Genomic DNA, 15,825 nt, shown 5'->3' with positions numbered 1-15,825 from the left:
AAGCTATTTAAAACTGCTTAAATATAGGTGGACAAATGACCTTAATGTGTTTCATTCTATTGAAATTATAATTCAGATCCTACTCTTAAAATATTTGGGTCACCTAGCAAAAGTGTTTTATAAATTGTCATTGAAAAAATAAAATTGCTTTCTTCACAGGTCTTCATAAAATAAGATTAAAAGTACTTTATTGGAAAAGAAACAATTTTATTTAAATTCTTAAACATTTAATAAAAAAAAAGTTAAAAAATATTAAAGGTATTGGGTATGTTTTGAGGAGGAAAAAAAGGTTAAAGGTAAAGGAAAATGACTTTTAAATAAAGGATTTTATAGGATAAGGTTTGTCCAAAAGGCTTGTTTTAAAATAAAAAGGGACAAATACAAGTCAAAATGGCTCTTCTGACAAAAGCGGAGGAATGGAAGATTCATCCCCTCATTTGAGTCAAGGAGGGCAACAGGGGAGGCTTAAAAATCACATCATTACAGATTCAGCTAAAACAGCCCAGGGAAATAGTTTGTAGAAGGCAGTAACCCATCCCTGTTGAGGAAGAAGGGACCTACAACCAGTAATTGAGGGATTAATTAAAGATGGGCTGCTGGAGCCCTGAGTGTCACTATACAACACCCCAGACCTCTTAGTTAAGAAGCCTCATGGCTCATCCCAGGTAATAAAGAGAAAGAGACATAATGGCTGCACTCTCATTGCTGGAACCAAACATTCTTTATGTGAAGGAGGTAGACTACCTAATAGCTGGTCGGTCAGACCTGCAAGTTACATGTTCTTAATCAGTCCTTAAAATTGCTCGAAAGCCAAGAATGCACCACCATACACTGACTCTAAACACACTAATGGAGTAGTGCATACTCCTGGAAAAATTGGATAGAACGGGGTCTCAGAAATAGCAAGGGAAAGGAATTAGTCCATGGAGAATTAGTCAAGCAAGTCTTAGAAAGTCTTTTACTCCCGACAGAAGTGGCTGTTGTCCATGTAAACAGACACCAAGAGGGAAGCTCTATGGAGGCTGTGGGTAACAGACTCGCAGACAAGGCTGCCAAGTGAGCCTCTCTGGAAGAAGAAATCAGATTCTTTAGCTTGATCCCAAGTATTTCAAAAGTAACATTAGGCCCCAGTTCACTAAAGAGAAAGAAAAGGAACTAGATAAAATAGAACTAAAACAGGAGATAGAAGATGGGTGCTCCCTGATGGGAGAGAAATGATAAGCCAGCCCATGATGAGAGGGCTGGTAGGGGAAGTTACGGGGGTCCCTAAGCTATGTGTGACACAATTCTTAGAAATTATGGATGTGTGGGTATTTATACCATTGCTGAACGGTGTGCGGGGGATGTCTGACTTGCCAGAGAATAAACCAAAAGGTGGTAGTGAGGAGACAGATGAAAGGGGAAGACCACCCAGGCTAAGACCATTTCACAGCATTCAGGTAGACTTCACAGAGATGCATAGGTGGGATGACAAAGATACCTACTGGAAATGGTGGATCACTTCACTGGCTGAGTGGAGGCCTTCCTCTTCTCAACTGCCACAGCAGGGCACGGCATCAAAGTAGTCTTGGAACAGATTGTACCTGGGTTTAGTGTGGTGGAGAATATTGACTCAGACAGTGGGAGTCACTTTACCTCAAAGGTGTTAAAGAAAATAAGGTAGAATTTGGATATTAACTGGAACTATCACTCCCTGGCATCACCCTTCCTCAGGAAAGGTGGAAAGAATGAATCAGACCCTTAAGAAACAAATTACCAAACTGATTGTAGAAACCAAACTGCCCTGGACCAAATGTCTCCCAGTAGCTCTCCTTAGGATTAGGACAGCCCCAAGAAAAGACGTGGGACTGTCCCCTTATAAAATGTTCTGTGGGCTCCCGTACCTGGGCAGGACTGCTGATCTTCCTACCATGGAGACCAAAGATCAATTTTTAAGGAACTGTATATTGGCCATATCTTCTACCCTGTCATCTCTTAGGCTAAAAGGACTCCTCGCCCAGATTCCGCCTCTTCAATCCACAGTTCATCACTTCCAGCCTGGTGACCTGGTGCTGATCAAGACTTGGAAGGAGGACAAGCTCCAACCCAGCTGGGAAGGCCCCTATCAAGTGCTCCTGACCACTGAGACAGCTGTACAAACAGCTGAAAAAGGGTGGACTCATTACACCCAAGCCAGAGCACTGGTAAAAGAAAGCCAGAGAAAAGGGAAAGGGGACCAATGGAAAGTATATAGGTCTCCTGAGGAACCTCTAAAAATAACTCTGAGAAAGGTATAAGGGATACCCTCAGGCCCTCTGATAGCAGGTACAAGATGGGTCCACCTCTGGGCAGTGATGTGGTTACCATGGGTTATTATACCAGGAGTGAAAGATGGATAGTGGTTAAATTACTGATTATTGTAACCAAGACTTCAGGACCTCAAACTCAAATTTGATGCCTGCCAGGTTTTGCCTTGTAGAAATCTAGAAAATCAAAGACAACTCCCAGGGAAAAGTAAATACCTCTGCCCAGAACCTATGTGGGGAGAGATGAGAGGGGCATAGATAGCCTCAGCCTCCCCTGTTCCAGTTGGAGCAAGGTCTGGTAGACAACCCAATATCAGGATTGAACTGTCTCTGTCCAAAGATTTAATTCCAAACTGGCCCCCTTACAAACCAAACTACACTTATCTAATGGCAGTCCACCAAACAATTGCCAGAATTTATCCCATACTTTTGACTTTAGACAACCCAGCCGCCCTAGACCAGGAGCCTAAAGTAGCACCACGGGTATATGGATTAGGAGCAGATGTTTCAGGAAGGAACCTCTAAGATGACTGATCCTCCAGTTGGTCATAAATACAACCTCACACTCAGTTGATGCCAATGCAACCCTAGATCCTGATAGGAACTTTGATATGCCAAATAATGACCCCAAGAGAGTAGAGATAGTTGAGATAAAAGATTTAAGACAGACTCTAGGAATGGAAACTGGGTATAGTGATATGAATGCCAGGGTCAAATGGGTCAAATTTACAGTACAGGCTGTTAACAAGAGCGATTTTTACATGTGTGCTGCCGGATGGCCACAGGCACAGGTGGTTCCATTTCCCCTCAGATGGGATACTGATCTCCGGAATGCATTGCATGCTGGCCCTATACCAAGGCAAGATGCATGGGGAAATGAGATCTGTAAGAGTCTGTCTTTGCTCTTTCCCCAGGGCAGTCCCCTCTTTCTCTATAGGGAATATATTTCTCTTGCCTCTCTAGGCAGGGGGAAAAGTTCACTAGACCCATGGAAGAACTGACAACTTGCACCAATGTCTTAAAAATCACCAGTGAGTCAAGCGTTGGCAATTACTCAGCTCCTCTACATAACCTGGACCAATGTCTGGTGGTATTATGGGAAAAGGAACCTCCATGACATATTATAATCCAACTGGACTGGGACTTGTTCCCTAGTTCCATTGACCATTTCATTCGCCCTGGCCTTCCCCCAGCTACCCAAACTGGATAAAAGTAATCACTGGGCACGGAGACAATGTTGGGGTCTTTTGACTCATATCTACATATATTGACTCAGTAGGAGTCTTGAGGGGGCTCCCCCAATGAATTTAAGGCCCACAACCATATACACAGATTTGAGCTTGCACTCTTCTTCAGTTCACAATTAATAAAAATGTGAACTGGACTAATTACATTTATTACAGTCAACAGGATGCTCTTCAGGGGGTAGCTAGTCAGTTGATGCCACTAGCAGAATGGCTTAGGAAGATAGGATAGTGCTGGATATGAGTCTGGCAGAGAAAGGGGGAGTTTGTGTTTTGTTGGGAGGAAAATGTTGTACTTTCATTCCCAATAACACAGCTCCTAGTGGCACATTCAAAAAGGCACTTCAGCAATTGATGGTGTTGGCTGATGCTAGCATCCATGTTTCCTTCAATGGATGGTGAGAAGGACGGTTTGGGAAGTGGAAAAGTCGCAGTCTTACATCTCTCATCATCATAGCTGGGGTCTTGATATAATAGGATGTGCAAGTGGTTAGCACAGAGACTAATTGAGGCAGCAGTTAGCAAACAGGTGCCCATGACCTATCAACAGAATAGTTAGAAATCAAATTAGATACATTCTCCTATGATAAGGAAAGTCAACAGATTCTAGAACAATTTGAAAAACAGAGAACACAAAAGTGAAAATAAGACCAGTAAGAATAAAAAGAGGAGGGAGTTATTGAAAATAGTCGGTGATGGTCCATTTTCAAGACAAAACAGTTAACCCTGAGTGGAAAATTACTGATAACTTGCTTCCATAGCCGCTTGGGGACGTAACAAAGCCCGTGCACCTGGCCAGTCACAAACAGGATTTTGGGGAGGCTCAACTGACAGGGGAACTTAAACTGAGTGTAAACGATGAAAGGAGGAAATGGGTAAAAATTGTCAGAAAGCATATATCACAGGGAGGCCTTCCCTCCACAAAGCAACAACAGGAATAGAGACAACTAAAGTCCGCTTCTTAAATTTGACAGATCCCAGGAGAGGCATATGATAAAATAACCCAATAGGAAATAATAAAACTTAGGTGACTTCTGGGAAGATTGTACACCCTGTCAAACTCAGCCAATGAGGAAGGGGGAGGGACTGCACTAGGGATAAAATGCCTGGTGTAACCGCTCTGAGTGTGCTGCCAGCCAGACCCCCGTCATTAAAGGCTTGCTCTTGCTGCACTTCGCATCTCTGAGTCCATCCTTGTGTCTGAGCAAGTGAGCGTATTTCTCATAGCACGGGGACCAGGAGGCTTTGGGGGTGCTGGACAGTTCATGACAACGGTCACAGGCAGACCTGTGCCATAACAAACTAGATTGTTCGCTTTGCAAACCTCTACCTGAAAGGTTGTTTTTCGTTCTGTTTTAAAGAGAGAAGCACAGCCTCCGCTTTTCACCACTTTTGCAGAAATTCTAATCTGACCAATCAGATTACAGGTGATGAGGCCATGTGAGAGTCCCAGGTGACCATGTGGACCTGAGTCTGACCCTTCACCTTCCTTCCATGCAACCAGAGTAATGCTAGTATGCCTGGAATTTGGCCCTGGAGGGGTGAGGTGGTCCCCAAGGACATTCTTTGCAGGTTCCAGCTTTCTGGGCCAGGTTGCCTGGACTTCAGGACCCCTGTCCAGCTGATGAGCAGGTGCCCTGTCTTGCACGACCTCCCCCTCAGCCTGCCTGGAAGAAGGGTGGATGGTAGGCAGGACTCTAATGTTTCTGGGTTCCCCAACCTTCAAACCACCCAGTCTACCAGTCCCCAGGCTATGGTTCCTATGCATAATCAGCTCAGCTCATGCCAGGGACAGTTGACAAACTTCCAGCCAACATGGTGGTGGGGAGGGAAGGTGTCAATGTGCAGAACTGCCTTGGGGTTATCAAGGACAGCTACAACTTCTTCCTGGTGGCCTCCCTGCTCACTTTCACAGGAAGTGGCAGGCTGTTTACAGGAAATCCTCAGCCCAAGCACTGTATTGACTACAGTGAAAAACGTTGCCCAAATCAGAGGTGCTCTAAGACCCTCAGGCAGAATTCCATACTGATCCATTGCCAGCCGTCACATCTACTTTGGTGGCTGCAAATCAGGGCACATGCCAGGCCACTGTCACACTGAGATGGGGGCCCCATGTCCTCTCCACATCTTACAATGGGCCATGTCCAGATTAAAACCATCCAGTCAGGCACCAGAGGCTCACACATGTAATCATAACCAGCCAGGAGGCAGAGATCAAGAGAATGGAGGCCAACCAGGGCAAAATAGTTTGCAAGACCCTATCTCAAAAATACCCAACAAAAAACAGCTGGTGGAGTGGCTCAAGAGATAAGAGTACCTCCCTCGCAAGTGTGAGGCCCTGAGTTCAAATTCCAGTGCTGCCAAAAAAAGAAAGCAGGAAGTTCCAGGTTACACCTACCCCATGGATGTCATCAAGATCTTGCAGATCACCCTGAAGTGCAGGTTCACAGAGTACTCAGCAAGACGCTTCCTCAGACCCTTACCCTTCCTTTTCAGGCACCAAAATAACCTGGTTCACTGGAAACAGGAGTTTCCAGGCAAGAACTTTCCAGATGGGAATTTCTCTCTTTGGAATGTTCCTATTTTAACCAGTTGGGAGGGAGCCACATGTTCACTTCCCTGTGCCTCATTCTTAGTGTCACATTTGTCATTGACACCATAAGCAGCAATGATGGGGCTGGATCAGAGATGCCTCCAAGCTCCAAGACGAACAGCTTCTGACAAAAATGCCTCCAGAGTTAAAGAGTGCCTCAGCAGAAAAGAAATGCTGGCCATGCCACCAGGTGAGTGAGCCTGGTAATTTCGTGAAGTAAGAAGACCACACAAAAATAAATACCGGATGGGCTCTACTCACATTAGGTGTGGAGAGAGGCCTGGCTCTAAAGTTAAATAAAATGCTGGTAGCCAGAGGCTAGGGAGGGGACAGGGAGTTATTTGACGACAGAGTTTTAATTTGTAAGATCACAGTGCAACACAACAATGTCAATATACCTCTTGACTCTTCTGGACTATACACTTAACCATGATTAAGCTGGTCAGCTTGCCCATATTTTATCACAAAAACAGAAAAATAATAAATACTAGTGAATCATACCGAACCAGCATTGGTGGGGGCCGATGGAATGGTGACTTCATTAAGCCTCACTGAATCCTCACAGCCCAAAAGGTGGGCATCACTGCTCACACTGTGCCTCTCAGACACTGTCCACGCCCGGGGAGTGGAACTCACCTGCTGGGACAGCTGCTGAGCCCAGTTTTGCCTGCAGGATCCACAGAATCTCAGCTCCGAGGGTGGTTTCCAACACTGGGCACCATGGTTAACATTGATGGAGCCTGGAACCCTTGGTGGGGCCCAGGGCGGAGCTCACAGAGACAGGGTAGTGCAAACTGCTAGTGAGGCTGCAGGGAGACTGGATGGCCATCCCAGGGCAGCCCACAGCCAGGGGTGGAGGATTTGGATTGAAGCAGCTGCCGCCAAAAGAACACCTGGCCTATCAACAGGGATCCAGTGCAAAGTGGCCTCCCACTCAGTCTGCTTCACACCCCTCAGTGGCAGTGGGACAAAGGCTGGCCAGAGAGCACCACAGTGCTCTACCACTTGAGCTACACCCCCAGTCCTTTAGCTTTTAGTTTGCTTTCAGCTAGGGTCTTGCCCTAGCTTTGCCAAGGCTGCCCTTGAACCATGATCCTCTTACCTTCACTTCCTGAGTACCTGGGATTACACGCATGCACCACAGGAGTGGTGGTGTTTTGTATCTTCAAAGTCTCTGCTGAAATTGGGACAGAAAGGAAAGCCACTTAATATTGGTTACAAGGTCAAAAACAGCTAACACCCTTTGACACCTGGCTACGGGCAAGGGCCTGTGACGAGTGCTTTTCTCAGTGGTCCTATTCATCACTCTCCCCTGTGAACAGAGCGTAACCTTACCTGTCTTACAGATGAGAAAACTGAGGCTTGGGGACTTCACAGTAAAAGTGGATCACAGTTACTGGGCACCTACAGAGCCAGGCTTGGGCCAAGTGCTTGGTACCAACAAACCTTTAGATGTCCTCCCCGAGCCTATGAAGGACCACTTTCATCCATATCCGTTCCATATCTGAGGACACCAAGACCTGAGAAGAAGGGGGACCTGGTGAAAGACGCACAGTTGAAGACAGAGCGTGTTAATCCGTTTGGCCTATGTGCTCTGTCCTGCCTCCACTTCCAGCTAGAAGAAGCCGGGACCTAGCCCTCCTCACCCAGGTGATGTGAGCTGGTATGGCACTCTTTTCTCACCCATCTCTCAGTCATTCAGAAGAGTAGGCTGCTGTCTAGAGAGTTGCTGCTGGGCAGTGACCCTGGGCAGAGTGTCCACAGAGGCTTCAGGTAGAGACATTGGGTGTCGCCCAGCACCTGCTCACTGCCCTGACTACCAAGGTCACACTTGACATCTCTGTCATGGTGAGATGTCCTCCGCTGTCCTCCCTGCCCTGCTTCACAGCCCCTCGGGCTGCTTCCTCTCTGTAGAATGCCCCTTCCTGGGCTTCTCTCGCATGGCCTAGGAACTCCTCTTGGTCCTCCGAGCCTCCTCAAAAGGGCCACCTCCTCAGAGAAGCCTTCCTAGACCCTCCAGACTGAGCACCAGCAGGTCATGGCCTGCATTCAGCCTCCTCAGCCCTCTGCAGACCCAGGGGTGTGGCATCAGCTCTTTGCAACACACCTAGGTTCTTCACTCTGAGCCACACCGTCTTCAACACTCAGCAAGGCACCCAGTGCCAGGAGACCCTTCATGTGTCTGTCACACAGGGAGGCTGTGCTGCACACTCCACTCTGAAGACTGCACCCAGAGAAGAAGCCAGGCCCAAGAGCACACTCATTTGCATGCATTCATACAAGATGTCCAGAACAGGGAACTCTAGAGAGGCAGAAAATGGGTTTGTGGTTGCCTAGCACAGGGGCCTAAAGAGGTGGTGGCTGAAAGGTACAGGGTTTCTTTTTGAGATGCTAGAATAAAAATCCTAGAAGTGACTGTGGAGATCATTTACACTATGGTCCATATGTTTTGTCCCCTCTCCAGTTCATGTGTTGAAATCTAATCACCAGGTGTGGGGGTGCTGGGACCTTTGGGAGGCCAATGGGATTGGCACCCCTTTATAAGAGGCCTGAGAGACCCCCGCCCCTTCCACCACATGAAGACAATGAGACGACGTCATCTAAACACCAGAAAGTGGCTTTCATGACACACTGAGTCTGCTGGCATCTTCATCTTGGACTTCTGCCTCCAGCACTGTGAGAAGTAGATTTCTGTTGTTTATAAGCTGCCCAGTCTATGGTATTTTGTTATAGCAGCCCCAGTGAACTAAGACAATTGCACGTATCTGCAAAGTGTACTGAAACCAGACAAATACTCTTTAAATGGGTGATATGTGAATTATTTCCCCATAAAACTGTGAAAAAAATATCTTTACTACATCATCGGACCATTTGACTGGTACTCAGTATATATTTATAAAGGATGCCTAAGAGTCCTGAGTAACCAAGCCTGGTCCTTGTCGCCTGCACGTGGCAGAGGAGTTTAGCCATATTTAAAATGAGGTCCTCTGGTCTCTGAGATTAACCAGGGTGTTGGCTCTGGGGAGAAGCCCCATTTGCATGTCTGACTTGAAGCATGTCGTCTGGCATGGCCAGAAAAGGCAGGCTGGGTGTGTGTGCATCCAGCCTGAAGATTGGGAAACTCAGCGACTTGCCGACCTCACTCAGCCAGACCAGTGACAGCCAAGAATAGTGTAGGACTCCTAACTGCACCTCGCTCGCTGAAAATACGCAGCCAGGCCACACTTCATCTGTCTGGTTAAAAATATCTGATAAAATATGAACTGGGCTCAGTAGGACCAAGGTCAATTTCAGGGTTTGCCTCTCTGGACACGGGCTGAGAGATGGGGTTCACCCACTCACACGCCTTTCCTCTCATTTAAGTTCCCAGCTGAGGCCCTACTCTGCACCACGCCGACTGCAGGCGCAGCCTGGTACACGAAGGCTGAGACCCGTGGTGCAGCAGGATGGGGTCAAAGGCCAGGTGCTTGATGCCAGCCCAGCTCTGCAACTTCCTAACTGAGAGACCTGTAGCAGGCCCTGGGTCCCTCCTGGGGGTCAGTTCCATCATCTGAGAAAGAGGAAGAGCAGCTGTGTATGTGATCACCGCAGCCGGAAAGGCGTTGGCGTCAGTAACTGACGCCAGCTGTTGGGATATGGGATCTTCACAGTGGCAGATGCATAGCAGTGACCTTAGCGGACAGCTTATGGACAGCACGTGTGCCTGGTGGCCTGTTGTTTCCTCAAATACATGCTTTAATCAAGTGCCTGGACCCCAGCCGGGTGGGAAACAGTGTCTGTGGAGGACCCAGGCTGAGTGACAGAGCCAGAGGTCACAGAAAGCGGCCTGGCTAGAAAAGTTTGAGCGGCTGACAGAGCCTCACAGCCACCAGTCCCCAGGGACACTGTCTCCTTTAGGGACCCAGTGGGGTTTCCTTTGTGGTGACCTAGCCTACGGTGAGTCTTTGTCCCTTTAGAAATAGCGCCAGAGCAGAGGGTGGCTCTACCAAGTGGCTGTCGAGGTGGCAGGCAGGCATGTGGGGTCACTGAGCAGTTGCTCCTGCAGACATCTAGGTCAGTGGGCCTCGCCCAGCACCCAGACAGCCGGCTCCCGCAGGCCTGGGACCCTAGAGAGGAACCTGCCACAGCTGGGCCGAGCCTGGTGCCTGCGTCTCTCAGCCCAGTCTGGACTTCTAAATTTAACCCGCTATCACTTGAGCGGCTAGAGCGCTTCCACTGCGTGATCAGATGCTAGTTGGAATCCACTTTACTGGCAGGCCCCCCCTGCACATTCTGCTCCCCACACTCAGCTGCCGCTCCCACCCTCTTACAGCCGCATGTCAGTGAAGATTTGTGTCCCTGTGCTCCTCTGGCTCCATCCTGGCATGATCCGACCTTTGTCCGGCTGTTGGTACAAACACAAACACCATGGTCTCTTGTGGGCAGCCCCCAGGTACTCCATAACCAAAAGTCATACCACAACAGGGAAGGGCACCACCCAGATGGCTTCTGGGTGGCGGGCGCCAGCGAAGCCTGTTATGCAATTTCCTGCTTCGGTGTCTCAGCCCCCAGAGGCAGGATGTACAGTGCCGCTGGGTTTGCTTCAATGTGCAGCCAGAAAGAAACCAATCCTGACACCCAGAATGGGTGGAGGGGGACTTCCTGTCCCCACAGTACTGCAGAGAGGCCACCGTTAACCCTGGATGAGCCCATACCCTGCAGGTGACCAGGCAGACCTTCTTCAAAGAGAATGAATGAACCAGGCTCTCTGTAGGCCATGGAGAACTGACTTCCACTTCCGGGCAGTGGGTTGTGGAGTCAGGCATTTCTTGCTGGAGGATGGAGGGAGCCAAGGCTTGGGGATTTCCTAATAGTAACTAATTACTATAGGACTCTCTTCTCCATGCATGGCCTGGGGCTGCTCCTTGACCCCCACTGTCCACTTCCCCATCCGTGAAATGGAAATAGCACCCCACTGTGGGGTTGTCATGAGGACTCAGTGACTTTGCTCCAGGGACTAGTGCAGAATGTGTTCATCCACAGTGGCGGTGGCAGTGGTGGTGGCGGCAGCTACTCCAAGAGCCCCTTTTCCATGCAAGGTCTGTATCTCACCCAGAGTCGCACAGGGGACCTTGAACCTTCAGGCCCAGACCCACTCCGGCATCTCTGGTAAAGGGAGCCCCCCGCCCTTACCTACGAATGTTCTGATTCGAAGGCATTCCTCTCTGTGCTCCGACCCCATGCAGCCTCTTCATCAGCTACTGGCCAAGGGCAGGCGGAGCCACGTGTCTGACGTTCCCAGGTTCCACAGACAAGTTGGCAGGTCCACAGGTGACCCAAATCAGGGCCCAATCTAGACATGAATCACCCTCAACCTAAGGGGCTCTATTTGTCAACAAGCCAAGCTGCCCTCCTTCCCGGGGACACTGGCCAACTAAGATGGCGCCGTGAAAAGGAGCAGGTGTGCTAACAGCCTAGCTGGCCTCCCGCCTTCAGCCCTTAGCCTTACAGTGGCAGCCTCAGCAAGCCATCAGCCCCCAAAGAACCGCCAATTGTGAAAACATCCAGATGCTCGCCAGACCTACTTTAAAATTAATTTTATTTCTTTGTGTTTCTTTAAACTTTTTTTTAAAAAGGTTCATTTTACATTGTCTTCAAGAGTCTCGTGCCTCCTGGTAAGTGCACTGGTTTGATTTCACAGTACTCTCCACGACCTAGGACGGTAGGCTCTTATTGCTGGAAGGAGTTAGTGTCCACGCCAGCTGGGCGTGGGGGGATGTCAGAGAAATCGGGGGCCCTGGGCAGGAAGTCTTGGGTCTGTGCTCCAACATAAGAGGGCCGAGGGACCTGGCCAAATGGAAGCTGAGCATCCTCGACTGGACCACAGCCTCTCTGGGGTCTTCCCAGCCTGTCTTCAGCGAGGCAGAAGGGTGGACAGAAAGGGACAAGGGGTGAGGGGAGCCAGGCAGCCAGGCGGGCAGGGCCGGGCATGCAGGGGAAGGGGTCTCCAGAAATGCAGGTGTTGGGGCCCCTGTGCTCCAGAGCAGCTCAGGATCCCCTTGGGCACTGTCATTCCTGTTTCCCGCCCAGCCCCACTTCCAAGGAAAGCCCCATAGTGGTGACCTGGTCTGGGATGGGATGAGAACCCAGAGCCAGGGCCCATCTCCTCTTTAGTGCAAGAAAGACCTGAGTGTAGACAAAGGCCTCTCCAATAGGAGGCCAGTCCTATCCCAAGAGGGGACCTCATCATTTCCCCACTCCAGGCCTCAGCCCCCAGGGAGCAGGGCCTCTGAGCACAGGAAGGGGATCAGCTACCCAGCAGGGACATCCCAGTCCTGAGGTGGGGCTCCCCAGAGGAGCTCCCCAGCACCGTTCCGCCACCAGTCCAGCCCAGTGTGTTCTAGGTGGACATGAGCGGTCAGGAGCCTGAGTGAGCTTTAAGCACCCCTTGAAATACATCGTGTGGTGGGGCAGAGCAGGGGTCTAGGGCCCGAGCCTTCCCACACCGTCACCGAGACCTTACAGTGGCTCATCTGTTGCAGAAATGGATTCTTTTTCTTTGCTCACAGTTCTCTGTGCTTGATTATAGCTGGGATACAGGGCCTGGTAACGTGGCTGTGGGTTTAGCAAGCTGGAGGAAGTGTGGCTTTAGCAAGGGTCGTGACCAGCTTCCGCAACGCAGACGTTGCTAAACCTTGGCGCTGCTCAGGACCAAGTCTTTGGGCTCCAGAGGGTGGACCCCAACACTGGCCACCTGCTGGTTGCCAGCCCCAGCTCCAAAAATGGCTTGATTTGGTGTGTCTCCACTGACAGTGGGCCACCTGACCCTTCTAGCCCTGGGCCTGGGTTTCCTTGTTGGAGGACAAAAAGCAGGGTGTCCACAGATTACCTCCCCAGATCCCCCAGACCCAGGAGCACCTAGGCACAGGTACCTCGGCAGTCCCCCTCCATGCTCAGAGCAGGTCTACAGCTGTCCCCCAGAGAGCTGGGAGCAGCATCCCTGAGAACGAGCCTGAAGCCCTGTCTGCAGCGCACTACTGATGGCCAGTCCAGCATAAGGCCTGAACCCTTACGATGAAGTGCAAGAAGGGAAGAGAGGCCTTCCTTGCCTTGGGACCCAAACCTACTCAAAGGCCAGGTGGTGGCCCTCAGGTATTTGGGACCACTGTGGATAAAAAGAAAAAGCCGTACACTTAGAGGGGCTGGCCTTGGAAACGGAAATGGTTGAAGGTTCCCTGAGCCCAGCCCACTGCTCACAGGACCTTCACCTCCCCCCAAAATCACCTGGGTAAGATAAGGTTGCTGGGAGTTGGGAGGGAAGAGGGGGCTGCAGATATGCTCCCCCAAGCTCACACCCCCTCTTGCAGTACCAGGGAGGGATTCTACCCGGTGGGGGCTGGGGAGGAAGGAGGCTCTTAGGCAGAATGTCTGTGGTTTTGTTTCTGCCAAAACAAGGAACAAACAGCTGGTTTTAGGCCTGGACCCTTGCCTTTACCCCTTGCCCAGACTACCAGGAAGAGGGGCTCAGATAGCTGTCCCATCTGGGCCAGCCCCTCCCTTCGCCTCTGGCAGAAGAGGAAGGTCCAGGAGGAAAGAGATCCTGTGTCCCTTTTTTTTTCCTTTAAATTCAGCTTAAGGCAAAAATTTGGCGAAGCAAGTCTACATAAGGCCGCGTGGCAGAGGACGAGGGGAGGCAGGAAGGGAAGGCCTGCCGCTACAACACATGGACAGCACAGGTCAGGCTTGATTGAGGCCTGGGTGTCCTCACAATCAGTTCCTTCTCCTCCCTCCCTGAACCCCATAAAGAGAAGTTTAAAAAGAAAAAAAAAAAAAAAAGCAGTGTTTTTGGGAATCGGCTGCAAGTGAACGACTGAGATTGTGAGGAAAGGAGACCAGCGGTAACCCTTGGGGTCTGTCTGTCCCACTTGGTCTCCCCCCTCCCCATAGGGAAGCAGGTGCCATTGCCAGGGAGGCCATCGAGGGCATCAGCACAGTGAGAGCGCCTGCTGGAGAAGGTAGAATGGTTGTATTTTGCTGAATGACCGAAGAGTACGTCGGGTTTTGTTCTGAGCGGAATTATTATTTGTGAGTCTACCCCAGCCGGCCGCGCTGGCTGTTACCGGTGCTTAGGTGGAATCACCACCAGCGGCTGCCCGTACTTGGGCCTCCACATGAGGACCTGAGCGTCATTGGCATTGGGCTTGACCAGGGCACTGGGCGGGATGGGCTCATTCTTGCTCAAGATTTTGGGCTGATCCTGGGCAATGGGCTCTCGAAGCCGGGCGCGCTGGCCCAGGGGCCGGTTGGGGTTGACCTCGATGCTGAGCTGCATGCGCCAGTGTAGCGTCTGCAGGATGATCATATCATTGGTGGAGGTGTTGGTGGCCACCAGCCACGTGGTAAAGCTCTGGTCCCGGTAGATGTTGGTCAGTTTGGCCACGTTGCTCTCGCTGACCGGCACAGCCCACGTGACGCTGGGGTAAAAGTTGTCATTCATGCTAATGATGAACTTGGAGTCTCTCTTGGTGGGGCCCACAATGGTGCAGGTCTCTGTGGTGTTGCCGTACCAGGGGTAGTTCACCCCATCCGAGTCACTGATAGCTTCAATCTTGCCCTCCTGGAGGTCAGGGAGCTCCCAGCTGGACCTATGGAAAAGGAAGGCCAGGTCACTCGCTCGGCCACTGGACCGAGCTTTTCTGGGTCCTCGTGGTGGGCTAGGGCTGGTGGACAGAATGAACTCAACAGACCCAGCCACCTCTCTCCATGAGACTCACCCTTGGGAAAGACAGGAGAGTCAGTTAGCAAACAGATATTCAGTACCAGGTCGGTGAGCCCCAGACCCAGCCCACCTCCACAGTCCATCCTGCTCTCCAGCTCTCTCAAATCAGAGCTCCCCAGCCCCCAGGAATCAGTGGTCCCTCACTAGGCCCAAAACCTTTGGGATGTGGGGATTTGGGGAAGCCTTAGTTGCCTCAAGCCTTGAGTGGGATATCACTTGAAAGAACTTGCAAGCGGTCAGCAGTAATGGCAAACCCGGACACACCCCAGGCTGGCAGGGCTGGACCTCCACAGACACCAGTGGATGTCTACGTGCAGCCCAGCAGAACCCCATGATCTTGACTGAGACCTTCCCTCTGACCCCTGACCCTTTTTTTGGATCAACAGAATCAGAGAAAACCTGACCAGGGCTCCTCCCACTCTCAGAACGGCCTTACCATGCTAAGCAATGCCTCCCGACTTAGACTGCCAGGGCTCTGCTACCCAGGCTTTTCCTGATGTGCCTTTATCTCCTGGGCACCAGGGTGTCCAGTCTGGATACAGGAATCCCACAGGCTGCAAGTTTAAGCTTCCTCAGTGGCATGAGATCCTGGGTAAGGTTCCTCCATCCCCCTACGGACCTCAGGTGTCACACCTGCCCCTGGGGTCACTGCAAGGGCTACTAGCCCAGGGCAGGACATAGAGCAAATGACAGCCTGTTGTGGTTGGCATTATAATAATAATTCAGACCAAAGAGGACCGACCAGCCAGCCCACTCCGCATTATTCTGGGGACGTGGAGAGCTCTGCTTCCACATGCCTGTGGGCATGGCGGGGCTCACCCAAGGTTTCAGGGCCTCTCAGCATGACGAACTCAAGCACCATCACCTCTAATCAATCCCACCCTACAGGAAAATCAAGGCAGTGGGGGGTAGAGGGGGGTGGTGAGGCAACATTTCACAGGTGAC

The 15,825-nt window shown here is 50.7% G+C and overlaps 2 protein-coding genes across 8 annotated transcripts in view; one reads left to right on the top strand and one right to left on the bottom strand.

The window, feature by feature from the left end:
• Positions 1–4,701, top strand: part of Nup214 (nucleoporin 214) — a 111,913-nt gene extending 107,212 nt beyond the window's left edge. For 4 of the 6 annotated variants that reach the window (XM_074052970.1, XM_074052971.1, XM_074052972.1 and 1 more), the window contains one exon: positions 1,979–4,701. In XM_074052970.1, the coding sequence (XP_073909071.1) occupies positions 1,979–2,276 (298 nt within the window). In that variant the 3' untranslated portion in view covers positions 2,277–4,701. The remainder of the gene's footprint in view (positions 1–1,978) is intronic. The other 2 variants (XM_074052980.1, XM_074052979.1) reach the window with 2 other exon arrangements.
• The window catches only part of Fam78a (family with sequence similarity 78 member A), a 46,803-nt gene that overhangs the window by 9,561 nt on the left and 21,417 nt on the right, over positions 1–15,825 (bottom strand). Inside the window, exons 3-5 of one of the 2 annotated variants that reach the window (XM_074052985.1) lie at positions 7,569–14,746; positions 7,225–7,299; positions 1,485–4,069 (exon numbers count right to left, since the gene is read on the bottom strand). In XM_074052985.1, coding sequence (XP_073909086.1) covers positions 14,218–14,746 — 529 coding nt within the window. In that variant the 3' untranslated portion in view covers positions 1,485–4,069; positions 7,225–7,299; positions 7,569–14,217. Of the gene's footprint in view, positions 1–1,484; positions 14,747–15,825 lie in introns of both variants that reach the window. The other variant, XM_074052986.1, reaches the window with a different exon arrangement.

Source organism: Castor canadensis, chromosome 13, assembly GCF_047511655.1.
Source record: "Castor canadensis chromosome 13, mCasCan1.hap1v2, whole genome shotgun sequence".
Classification (NCBI taxonomy): Eukaryota; Metazoa; Chordata; class Mammalia; order Rodentia; family Castoridae; genus Castor; species Castor canadensis.
Note: the sequence above shows the minus strand (reverse complement) of the source record. Positions and strands in the feature narration are given on the sequence as shown.